The sequence below is a fragment of the Perognathus longimembris genome, chromosome 2 (genome assembly GCF_023159225.1).
Source record: "Perognathus longimembris pacificus isolate PPM17 chromosome 2, ASM2315922v1, whole genome shotgun sequence".
Taxonomy (NCBI): domain Eukaryota; kingdom Metazoa; phylum Chordata; class Mammalia; order Rodentia; family Heteromyidae; genus Perognathus; species Perognathus longimembris.
The window spans coordinates 12,040,755-12,054,694 of record NC_063162.1 but is presented as its reverse complement, the minus strand read 5'-3'; the positions used below and the strand labels follow the sequence as shown (position 1 = coordinate 12,054,694).

The following is a 13,940-nucleotide window of genomic DNA, read 5'->3' as shown; positions in this document are numbered from 1 at the left end:
AGGTAAGACTATTTGTGATGTAGAATAATGTTGGTAGAAATATAAAGTTCAGTTATGTATAAAAATTCACAAAGTTGAATATATATGTAAATATTTAATGTTTAAGCTTTTATTTTAAGCTTCTGAATTTGTGTGCATATTTAAGTTTAATAGCTCTTTTATTAAGCAAAAGAAAGTTAATATTAAAGTGCAACATGTCTTAGAAATGATCCTATTTATTAAGTTTTCATCTTGTACAAAGTGAAATAAAGTATTCTAATCATTGTGTGAGATCAAATGTATTTGGTGGTCTTTTTGTCATTTAAATTTCTTCTAGCAGTGAAATGTAAATTAGATAATTTAAAAACCATTTCATTGTTAAGAAAATGCATGGAGAGAATATTTTGAGGCTTATTATTTATTTTTTAAAAGGCCACTGCTAAATTGTACAGGAATTTTAAACAGGGAACATTTATGGATGTCACTCTTCCATCAGGCCATCTAATCCAGCTATTAGGGTAGCAGAGGTGAGTGAGTGTGTCACATTTTCAGTTTAGTCATACTTCTATGGATGTTAGTTATCCAACTCTGTCAGATTGTTTACTTCTGTATTGTGGACAGGACCTTTTTTTTTTGTGGTAAGTCTAATTGGGCCAGTACTAGCAGATAATTTATAAGTGTAGCTTGGCTCTGACCTAGATTTTTCTGTCACCTTAGGTTACCTGGTTTCTTCAGAGTTCCAATGCATGTGTAGAATTAAAGGGCTTTTGTTATTGTTCTTGTTAGAGTGTGTGACATAATATCAAAATTACTACTGAAGCAAATTATTTTCAAGTATTTTTATTATGTATAATGAAAAACTATGTGTGAGTCTGAAATGTCAGAATTAATTCTTTAAATGGAATAGTTAGATGGAGGTATGGTTGGTTATTTTTAACACTGACAATAATTTTCACTGTATTGCTAGGAATAGTTAATATATCTGTCAGGTAGAGAATGTTTGAGAAGTTGCCCTTGATCTGTCAATCTTATCTGACAAGCCAAGTATATAATGTAGTGGTTACTCCAACTACTTGATAGATCAATTTTAATTATATACTTAATGACTGAGGCCATGGTGCATTTGAGTTCTTAGTTATCCATGTCATTTCAAACCTCTTATGTCATAACACTCAAATTATTGCCTATTCCTTTTGTACTATATATTTACCCATGTGTCCACATCTGTATATATGGAAGCATATGGTGTTGAGTCCTTTGGGGATCATTTTACACAGTTTTTAAGATATTTCAGAATTATTTGTTTTTGGACCCACCCATCTGTTTAGTTGATGGATTCTAGATTTAAATGGATTTGAGGATTATGACTTTGTATTGAAGCAACTACTCAGTCTCCTGTTCCTTCATTATTACTTAAAGCTAGATGTTAAATAGTACCACCTTGGGCTGCCAATCTGCTTTCAGGATACAGTCATCTCTACAGATCTTACTGGCAGCTCCTACAAAATTGTTCATGTAATTATAGGAATCATGGCTTCTGAATTCTGGTAGTTAAGTTCTGACAACTGTCCTGATTCATTGTAGGTACTCATCAATTTATAGTAATTAGCAAACAACCCTATATTAGCCTTTCCATTTTCAGCTCTGGTGTGCAGAAGAAAGCTAATACCAAACTTCTTTATTATGCTATTGTCTATCTCCTGAACATGTTCCTAAATACCTAAGTGAATGGTGTGGCTTCTGGGCTTTCCCATGAGCTTAAGTGTCTGGTTGTAGTTCTGGCTTTATATAGTATGTCAATTCCAGCATACTTTCTATCTCTTGACAGCCTTATTTTTTTCTCTTCTATCTGCTAGGGCAACTAAAACATTTTAACTCTTCTTTTCTTGTTCATCACTTTCTCTAGGCTTCTAGTAATCATTCTATCAAGTTTATACCATCTCCTAGTGTCTGAAAATACACACTAAAATTCAGAATACATCTCTGGTTTAGTAAAGATATGCATTAAAGTTGAACATCAGTAGCTTATGCCTGTAATCCTGGCTCCTCAGTAGGCTGAGAAGTGAGGATCATAGTTTCAAGCCTGCCCAGGCAGGAAACTCTGTGAGATTCTTATCTTGAATTTAATACTGAAAAAAAAGTCAGAAATGGCTCATACTGATAGAGCACTATCCTTGAGCACAAAATATCAGGGCCAGTCCGCAGGCCCTGAGTTTAAGCTCTTGGACTGGCACTAAAAAATTTATTAAGATCTTATTTATATGGTCTTATATTCAAGCTTTTGAGTGAATTCCATCAAGCCCCAAACTGAACCATATCCCCATTGCTCCTAGTAGGACATACCAACTAGTTTTCTACCAGTAGCATCAGGTCAACACTCAAAATTATATATATTTTGGATCATTTCAATTATTGATCTTAAGATTCAGTATTCTCAACCCATAGTAACTGTTGATTAAACATTTTATATTCTGTGCCACTTTAGCTATGAGCATATTACTTCACCAATTTCATCCCTTCATTTTTATTGATTTTTTTTTATTATCTGTCCATGTCATTGAAACCTGAACAAGATGTTTTTAATATCCTTGAATTTAAATAACATAGATGTTTTTAATATAAATTTAAAATTGCATTTTAAGTTGTTTAACATTTTAATTAGTAAACAATCAAGTACAGTATCATCAAATAATAACAGCAAATTAACATATATTTCTCCATTTAAGAGAATACCTAGTTTCTAATGTTTTCAGTACTGTAACTACTTTAAAAATATTTGAAAAATATTAAATGTATTTCTAGATACTCTGGATACTAGGATCTTAGGAACAGGTTCAAAGCCAGGGAGGGCAGATTCTTATCTCCAATTAACTCCTAAAAATGTCAGAAGTAGAGATGTGGTTTAAGTGGTAAAGCACTGGCCTTGAACAAAACAAGTTCAAGGACTGTGTCCATATCCTGAGTTCAAACCCCATGACCAAAAAAATAGTATTTACTATCTGACACCTATAAACAAATATTCAAAAATTGCTGTAAAAATGACATAATTGTCCCGCTTTTTATATTTTGACAACTTGATTTCCACCTGAAAATATTTTTGGTCACTTAAAACTGACTTTATGATCTAGACGTTGTATTACATGATGCTTTTTTTATTGAAGTATTTTACATTTTCCCTTCATAATATTAGCTTGTAAATTCCATGTTGTTTTCTTTTTCACTATGAATCTTTTCATAGGATCATTTTATGAAGGACAAAGTCAAATTATGAAAATATCTCTCCCTAAGTTTCCATACTTCCTCTTTTATTCCTGTAGCTAATTAGCTTCTACACTTCCTTTAATTATCTGTTTTTCCTATTTTCATTGGTTGTACTATACTTCTATACTTTGAGAGAGTTGAACCTTACAAATCTCTTGCACTATATTTCTTTTTTTTAAAAGTTTTTATTATAAAACTGATGTACAGAGAGGTTACAGTTTCACATGTTAGGCATTGGATACATTTCTTGTACTGTTTGTTACCTTGTCCCTCATACCCCCCTCCCCCCTCCCCCTGTCCCCCCCTGAGGTGTTCAGTTCACTTACACCAAACAGTTTTGCAAGTATTGCTTTTGTTGTTGTTTCTCGTATTTTACCCTTTGTCTCTCAATTTTGGTATTCCCTTTGAATTTCCTAATTCTAATACCAGTACACACTGTTTCCCATACACTCAGATAAGATTACAGAGATAGTGTAGATACAATCACAAGAAGGTGATACACGAACATCATCAATGGTAGAAACTACAGATACACAAGGGATGTTGAAAGTAGTTACAACTCTGATATAACAATCATTTTCATAAAATGGAGTTCATTTCACTTAGCATCATCTTATGGGATCATAAGGGTATAGCTATTGGGCTCTTGTGATCCTCTGTTGTGACTTGCCTAAACCTGTGCTAATTAGTCCCAATAAGGGAGACCATAGAGTCCATGTTTCTTTGGGTCTGGCTCACTTCACTTAGTATAATTTTTTCCAAGTCCTTCCATTTCCTTACAAATGGGTCAATGTCATTCTTTCTGATAGAGGCATAAAATTCCATTGTGTATATGTACCACATTTTCCTGATCCATTCGTCTACTGAGGGGCATCTGGGTTGGTTCCAGATTCTCGCTATGACAAATTGCGCTGCAATGAACATTGTTGTGCTGGTGGCTTTAGTGTGATTTTGTTTTTAGTTTTTTGGATAAATACCCAAAAGTGGGGTTGCTGGGTCATAGGGGAGTTCTACATTTAGCATTCTGAGGAATCTCCATACTGCTCGCCAGAGTGGCTGAACCAGTTTACATTCCCACCAACAATGAAGTAGGGTTCCCTTTTGGCCACATCCCCTCCAACAACTGTTACTGTTAGTTTTCTTGATATATGACATTCTTACTGGGGTGAGATGGAATCTCAATGTTGTTTTGATTTGCATTTCCTTTATGGCCAGTGATGTAGAGCACTTTTTCATATGTCTCTTGGCCATTCTCATTTCCTCATCAGAGAAGTCTCTTTGTAGGTCTTTAGCCCACTTGATGAGTGGGCTATTAGTTCTTTGCGGTTTTGTTTTGGAGGAAAGTAATTTTTTTAGTTCTGCATATATTTTAGATATGAGGCCTTTGTCCGTTGAATGGCCGGTAAAGATTTTCTCCCAGTCTGTGGGCTTTCTGTTTATCTTGCAAGCTATGTCCTTTGCCGTGCAGAAGATCTGCAGTTTTTCTATTTTTCTATAGCAGTTTGTTTATCCTTTTTTTTTTTTAAAAAAAGAAAGTCTCCCAATATCTGTTCCAAAAGCCAACAGAAGCTATTATGTAGTATAAAAGAGAAAAAAAACACACCAAACTGTAAAGAAAGCAATGAAAACTAATTTTTATCTTAAAACTTGTCAGAAAATTAAATTAAAAGATACATTTGACATTACTTTTTAAAACTTTTAAATTTATAATACAGTATGAGAAGGCAGCTGCAAAAGTTAAACCTATAATGTAGTAAAATTTTGCTTTTGCATGTGAAGACCAGCAGGCAGAAAAGAATATGTAGAACACTGCTCAAAATGGACATTCAAGAAATTTAGGTGGTGGAAATTCTGTCATTTTTTTTTTTAGAATTCTAGGATTATTTTTTATGTTAGTCACCAAAGAATGAAAATAATATTTCAACTGTGCTATACATACTTTGTTTGCTTGTGGATTTGGGTTTTTAAATGGAACAAATGAGTTTATTTTAATGTGAGTTAAAAATATCTGTAACTGGTTTGTAGTCTTAGAGTTTTTGTAATCTTAGAGTATTACTTTCGTGGAAGGATAATATGTCTAATAAATGTCAGAAAAAAGTTAATACCTGCAAATTACATAACATAGTGCTTGGTACATATTATTCAACAGATGGAATTTGCTTTTGTTTTGAATGATACAAATGTATTTAGTTTTGACATGACTTTGTATCTCTCATGCTAAATTTTTTTCTTTTTTTTGGCGTGTCCTGGGCCTTGGACCCAGGGCCTGAGCACTGTCCCTGGCTTCTTTTTTGCTCAAGGCTAGCACTCTACCACTTGAGCCACAGCGCCACTTCTGGCCGTTTTTTTATGTATGTGGTGCTGAGGACTCGAACCCAGGGCTTCATGTATAGGAGGCAATCATTCTTGCCACTAGGCCACATTCCCAGCCCTCTCATGCTAATTCTTAAGGTTATGATGATCTCATAGGAATTCATATAGAATGAGCCTCAAAATGTACTGAAAGTATCAACTCTCAGAAGTGTATTCTAATGTTTATACTGTTAGCCTGACAGTGTAAAGGAGTGTACCACCTGTGATAATAACCAAGACTAGAATGGCACTACTGGCAGTTTGGATTGCCAAAATCTTTGTTGTTCAGTCCATAGGTTATTTAGAAACATACTAGATGCCCATTGATGTATAATAAAAAATACCTTTAGTTTCTGCCAGATGTCTCCTGGAAGTTGTATAGGGCAAAACACTCATAGTAGAGAACCACTGGAAGAGGAATGAATCATGTAGGCTTTTTCAGGCCCAACTTGTTCAGTTATATTCATAGAACAGAACTGGTACCAATTCATAAGACAATATTTTCATTGTTTGACTTGATTAAACATGGTAAGCAATGGCTTGTGAGTCAGCAGTTTCTTAGCAAATGACTTAAATAGATGTCTTATCACTATTATAATAGTTCTAGAAATATCTTCCAGGAGGGAATTTTAAGGAGATAATCTCTTGGATTCCTTTTAATGATAAATCTTGTCATTTTTGGCAGAACTAAATATACATATTTGGAAATCTTTCCAAATGAAGGCATACTTGAAACCATGAGAATAACTGAGGCTTTCTATTTGAGAGCAAAAGAGCTTTGAAAAATTAATGCTAAATTTTCAGGGATGTCCAGAATTTCATAGAGGTAATCTGGAATGTAACCTACCTTTGAATGTCCTCGACCCCCACCCCCCCAACAAAAAGTATTAGAAGAATCCAAAGATTTGAATGGTTGATATTGGCCATAAATACTAGTTTATTTAATTTGTAGAAAGTTCTGATGAAGGTCAATTGAAAAAAAAATTTCTGAGCAAATTGTCCTCTAAAAGTTTGAATATCATATACATATTAGTCATTATTAATCTTATTAATATACTCATCAGATAACTGATTATTAAGTTTGAAAGATTTTTTGTTTTAATTATATAACTAGACAATGGAATTATATGTATATGTATTTTAATCTTCCATGTATTATTTTGTGCTTTCTTTTCCAGTTGTTTTTTATCCTTATTACTTGTGGCTGCTGTTGTATGGAAGATCAAGCAAACTTGTTGGGCTTCTCGACGAAGAGAGGTATTGATAATATTATTTAAAGGTTTGATTGAACACATAATTTTTTTTTTTTTTTTTTGCCAGTCCTGGTGCTTGGACTCGGGGCCTGAGCACTGTCCCTGGCTTCTTTTCGCTCAAGGCTAGCACTCTGTCATTTGAGCCACAGAGCCTCTTCTGGCCTTTTCTAAATATGTGGTGCTGAGGAACCGAACCCAGGGCTTCATGTATACAAGGCAAGCACTCTTGCCACTAGGCCATATTTCCAGCCCTGAACACATAAATGTTTATTTCTTAAATAATGTGTTTCTTTGAAGTACATATTTTTAAATGATTTTTCTTTTGCTTGAAATTAAACTTCCATTGTCAAAATAAGCTAGTATCTGAAGAAAAATTGGCTAGTTCCTTTTTTTAGTATAGTATTAAAATTGATTGTAAGTACAAATATTAATTCTTTTAGTTAAAATACTAATCTCCAGGACTTTAGTTATTCTGTAGGGACATTATTCACTGTATCATTACATGTTGCATTTTAAAAGAAAGTTCTGAGCAATAAACATTTATTTTGGGCTTTAGAGAAAATTGATCTTTTAGAAATTATTGTACCATTCTTTAGGAGTGGGTAATCAATATCTTTCCCATTTCTGATTGGTAATACAACTACAGTTAAAGATGTCATGCATTTTGTATATTACTATGTCAGAATTAATCAAGTTGTTTCTTATGATTGTAAAATTGATAAAAGCAGTAATACACAAAATAACAACTGATGGTATAAATATTAATATATTTATAGTTATGTATTTATATAAGTGTTATAGGTATAAATATGTGTAATGATATATGTGTAAGCACACACACACACACACACACACACACACACCGTTTCTCAATTATTAAAAAAGACGCAGAGAAAGAATCATTTGAGGGGCGAAGTGTTCAGTAGATGTCTTATTTTCTACCTCATATAATGAGAAAGCAAATTTCTGTTTTTATTGGTTTTGCACTATTATCTTCTATTTGTACTAATATTAGTTTTAATTTTATTTTGCTATTAGTATTAGCATATCACTTATTAAGTATTTCCAAGTATATATACATTTACAAATATAAATTGGTAATGAAAGATATTTTTAAAAATCATTAATATTATAAGCCATAGAACTGAATATCTAATTTTAAGCACCCATTAAGTCACAGAGTCTACATATAATATATTTTAAAGCTTGGGGTCCTTCATCTTTCTAATAAATTATTTACTTCATTTCTCTGTGCATTTATGATGCTGTGTATGACCATAATAAGCTAACTTTGAGTTTACTTTATGTGACCATATGATGAAATTAAAGTTTGCAAAATGTAAATTCATTCATATTTTGCAAGTAGTGCAATTTCTGTGGAGATTAGCTACCTTCTGGTTATACTAGATAACCTATTAGAATAAAATTATAAGTTCGGGAAGTTAAATGGGAATAGCCTCCATAATGTAATAGGACTAGTTACAATTTATGCCTGTAGCTCCCAGAAAAGAAAAATCTATAGAGAGCTTTTTCTGTTGCATCATGACAAGTATTGTGTACATATCTTATCTCTAAACTTTATTAAAATGGAACTTTGTAAATATAACATTGTAAAAGATAAATATTTCTCTGCTATCAGCTGGCATCTGAGTATTAGTTGCTAGTCTATTTGAATTTCCTTATCTTTAAAAAGATATATTTGTGCTATATAATTAATTCCCAGTTAGTAATCTTTAGAACTCTAGAGATATTCAGTCATATTAGTTAAGTTTAGAAACAATACAAGGTATTTAATATTTGAAAACCAACATGAATAGTTAATTTTCTTATTTACTTTCATGTTTCTTAAAATGAAAATTTTATTTTTCTTAATATTGCATCACTTCAGTTACTAATGCCATTTGTTACAAATTAATAGATGCTCTTTAATAGTGCTTTAATTTTGGAACTATGAAAATGATTTATCAGTTCCATGCTAGGTTTGTAGATACTACTGTCTTTCGCATTTGATCCCCCAGAACTAATCTAGTGATTCTTTTCTGTTAACGAAAGTAGAAGTGTTTGCATTTAACTTGATTATCTCTGCCAAAATGGAAACCATTGCTGTTGAGACATTATGTTTTATATGGGATAAAAAATATTTTGAAGAATTTTCAGCAGTTTAATTTTAGTAAATCTCTTAAGTTAAACGTGTTAAATAGCTTAGATAAAATTAATATATTAAAAAGTAGACATGATATTGTCTGTTGACTGTCAGAAGTTTATTATTAGAAAATAATTTGTATTATTGAAAGATTAATATCTCATTTTGGTCTAATGAGCCCCCAAAGATTTCTAAACTCACTAGTTTCACTTAATGTAATAATCTCATTTATGGACATTCTGAGTAGAGTCAAAATGTCTATTTGTATAATTCTTTCCTTACTTAGTTTGAACTCTTCAATTAACTGTAATGAACTCTTCAATTAACTGTAATGTTAATGTAAAACAACCATATATATAGTTTTGCTTATATGGGTATGTTACTGTCTCTGTTAACCTCTGAAACATTTTTTAATTGTAAGACTTAAAAGACACATATACTTGATAGAATAGCAACTTATTTGTAGCCCTAAAAGAAAATTATTTACAGAAATTTTTCTTAGAATTTTATAATTTTGTTACACTGGTAGTAGTTCTTTCCTTTTTTTTTTTTTTTTTAAAAAAAAGGACTGTTTAAAGTGAAAGTGAAAATAACCTTTGAAAAAGTTAAAACTGAAATTTTACTAAACATACTTCTTTTAAATTATTTGACACTTTGATTTCTTATAAACATATACCTACTTTTTATGATATAATTTAAATATCAGAGGTCTGTTTTTGTTTGTTTTTTTTGCCAGTCCTCGGGCTTGAACTCAGGGCTTGAGCACTGTCCCTGGCTTCTTTTTGCTCAAGGCTAGCACTCTATCACTTGAGCCACAGTGCCACTTCTGGCCATATATATATATGTATATATGTATATATGTATATATATGTATATATGTATACGTTGCTGAGAAATAAAACCCAGGGCTTCATGTATATGAGGCAAGCACTTTACCACTAGGCCATATTCCCAGCCCCAGAGGTCTGTTTTCAATGTTATTCCTTTTGGATAATTCTTCTGAGAATTAAGTCTGTCTAAAAAAGGAAATTATGAAGGTCTTAAAAGTTGGATATTATCCTTTCATACATGAGCCTTGAAGTTATTTCTATGGTAGTCCTTTAAAGATACAACATTTTCTTTCAGGATGTCTGAGTGAATGGAAACAGTAAGTCTTTAATGGTCAATGGAAATTTAATAAATTAGAAAGAGGAAATTATAACTGTAGCTTGTCCTTTTTAATAGAGATATTGGTAACATTAGCTTCAATGTCACATTTCTGAAATATTTGGAGCAAACATGTTAAATTGAGTCTACTGAAATACTGTCATGCTTAATAGACTTAACTAAATTTTCTTATTGTTATTATAAAGGTGAGGCACAAAAGGTTTACAGTTGTAAGTTGGGGAAAGTTCATTTCCTTTTGGACAATGTCATACCTTCCCTTGCTTTCTCTATTTTCCCCTCCCATCCCCACCCCTCAAGTTTTATTGTTCATTTTAAATGCAGTATCCAATGAGTACTATTGCTGTATTTGTTCATGAAAACGTCTCAATTTTAAAATTAAACATTGAATTTTAATTGGTATACAGCATAAACACATCAAGTATAATTTTTCTTTGCAGTAAATATTTAATCATATTCTTGACTAAGAGTGCAGAACTGTTAAGGATATATTAGTAGTTGAAAGAGACCAAGTTCTTTTTTTTTTAGTTGGAAACAACTGGTCCATGTTAAATGATGGGATAAGACAGTGTACTAGGGGAGAGTGATTTTTGTGTTTAATGCTCTGCTTTGCTGCATATTTCCCACTCATTCATCATAATCACCCAGGAATTTGAGTTAAAAATAAACTAAAACCCATATATAAAGTTGTAGTAGCTTTAAATAACAAATCATTTTTCTAATCAAGATTAGAGAAATACGTTTTTCTTAGAAGTTGGTTTGTATTGTGTCATGTAATAGGAAACCTTTATCTCAAATAGATATAGAAAATTTATTAATACTTTATGCATAGTTATTTCCCTGGAATATGAGCTAACATAAATTAAGCAGTAAATCAGTTTTGCTTCCTTTAGATAATTAGTAATTTACATATAACCTTTGGCTATTCTTTTATCTTATAGTATTTATATTAGTTGAATAAAATTGTTTTCTATATAGAAAATTCTTTGAAATGCAAAATATAATTAAATGCATTATTATTTTAGGACACTTTTGCTGCTAAAATGATATGATTGGGCCTACTGAATATTTGAGGAGTCTGAATGGAGTATGCAAGGAAGCTAAATTACAACTGTAGACTAGTTTCTTTGTTTTTAATCCATCAGTTGAAATAAATGTAACCATCAAATTACTTAGAACACTGTATTTTTTTACATGAACTCTTTTTTTTTTGCCTTTGACACAAATTATTTTTATTAGTAAAACTTTATAACAAATCTCACATAGGTATTTTTACATCCTCATCCAGTGTGCAAAGGTTAATGACATGTTAAAATTTAGAAAGTCAAGCCAAGTGGTTGAGTCAGTTCTCAGGAATAAACAGCTTTTTCAATGTACAATGCTACTGCAGCTAGCAAGAAATTGAGCAGCTTTTTTTTTTTTTCTCAAATTTTTACATGAACTCTTATTTGGAAATGATGCTATTGTTACTCTATTATGTCAATTAGACTCCCAGTGTTTTGTTTAAATGAAATTATTAGAAGAATAAGTTCATAAAATACAATGAAATTAGTAGGTAACATTGACTGAGACTGTATATATTCTGTGAGGGCTTGTAACACAAATCCTCTCTAGCTGTCCAAGAACTCTGGATATCAGTACACTTATAGCCATTAATGGCACACTTACTGGGAAATCCAACTCCAATTATTGGCATTACAATCCATCTTTGGAATGAAAATGGTGTAATTTTTTATCCAGCCAGATTATAATAAACACATTTATGAAGAACCTCTTAGTTGCTTAATTGCTTAGCAAATATTTTTTAATCAAGGAGCAACACTGAGTCAACAAGTCTGATGAATTTAGTTTCAAAACTCAAGATTTCATAAACTTGTAAAGTGAAATGAGTTTAGAGCCTCAGGGAATATGGAAAAATTTTGATTAGTCTCCAGAATATTAACAGAACATTAACACAACATCTTGCTCAATCATCTTAATATTTTATAAATTAGAATTAGTGCCATTTTAGAGCCCATCTTTAACATTTTTTTCTTTAGTATGTGTGGTAAAATGGAGTACTGTGGTTAAATTTTTCATTGAGGTGTAGCAGGGTACTTTTTTTCTAGATGAAAACTTACTTTATTCTAGGGATCAGAATTATAATTTATCTAATTCAATTTTTAAATTCAATTTTGTGGGACCTATCTTATTAATAACATTTATATTAATTAGAAGTGCATATGAGATAATGTGACCAAGATGCCATGAAAGCCAGCAATCTACAATTAAGAATGATTAAGATTAATTTTATTTTTGCTGAATATGTTGATAGTTTTTGTCTAGTTTTAACACAAATAATTTAATAGCATAAGATTCAAACTCTAAGATAGGTTAAAGCCGTGCACAAGCATATTTTCCTTATTTTGTTAAAATTCTTATTTCTACATCTCCTAATTAGCAAATTACCTGCTCATTAGTGAACAAGAAGGAGGTATTTTAATAACTATTAGTTTAATTAGGATGATGAAAATCAAATTCTCCAGACAAAGCTGGCAAAGAGAATAATGCATAATAACTAACAATCACAATGTCTATTATCCTTTTTTGTTTAACCTTTATAAAACCTTTACAGTCTTGCTTCTTGAGTGAAATATTTAGTGGCAGCTTGACTACTATCATCCTTTATCTAGTTGTTACTCTACTTATTATGCCTCATTATTGTGCTTAGAATTTTTATTTTTCTTAAGATAAATGTTTGTTGAATTTCAAATGAAGGTGACTTTGATACTGAAAGCTGGCAGTTAACGATAACAGAATAACTTTTTATGCATGTGGGTACATAGAATCATGTCTGGCAGAGGTTATTGTCATACATAGTAAGTGGCCATCACACTTGGTACAGGCTATTAAATCCTGGTGCATGTGTTACTTCAGCTAGAAGAAAAAGAGGATATTATAAATCCTTTTTCAATATTGAAGTTCACAAGAAACAGAATAAGTTATAATTGGCTTCATCTTTTTTAATATCAAAAATTTAATATTGAATGTGAATTTAATAATCTGAATACAGGAGTGCTAAAAAATAAGAGATATCCTTTGAAGATAGAATGTCCAATTACTAAAGTCATGTTTTAAAGTTTTGTTTGATTAAAAATTTTAAATGGTAGCAGTATTTCAGTTAATATTGACCATATAATAGTATTTACTGACACTGGATGTTTAATTTTTTGGCTAGAATTTAGTTTCTAAATATAAAGCTCTCACCATGTTCTCAATGCTTGGACAAAGCACAGATATTGTCTTAACAAGAGGAGGAATTGGTGAATAAAACACCAATGAGAATTCTTTTGAGCAAGGTTATCAGAGCAAATTTCTATTTTTTTGTATGTGTGCTAGTTTTGGGGTTTGATCTCAAGGCCTGGGCACTGTACCTGAGCTCTTTTGCTCAAGGTTACAGCACTCTACCACTTGAACCCCAGCTCCACTCTGGACTTTTTTGGCCTTTTTGGTGGTTAACTGGAGATGAGAGTTTCAGGGACTATCCTTCCTGGGTTGGCTATGAACTACAATCCTCATATCGGAGCCTCCTGAGTAGCTAGGATTACAGTGTGAGCCACCAGCACCAGGGTAGCAAACTTTGGTAGTTCAATGTCAAGATTTACTTAAACGTTAGTGTTCAAAATAATATGTTCTAATACTTCAAAGTTAGAACTAAATACAGTAAGTTGAAAAGTGTGCCATCTATTCTTAAGTGTTTACCTCCTGCTTCCATCAGTGTTGTTGCTTCACAGTATAACCTACCTGAA

At 31.8% G+C, this 13,940-nt stretch overlaps 1 protein-coding gene across 1 annotated transcript in view; it reads left to right on the top strand.

Moving 5' to 3' along the window:
- Positions 1 to 13,940, top strand: part of Atrnl1 (attractin like 1) — a 427,123-nt gene that overhangs the window by 129,625 nt on the left and 283,558 nt on the right. The window contains exon 26 of the mRNA XM_048338181.1: positions 6,771 to 6,849. Coding sequence (XP_048194138.1) covers positions 6,771 to 6,849 — 79 coding nt within the window. The remainder of the gene's footprint in view (positions 1 to 6,770; positions 6,850 to 13,940) is intronic.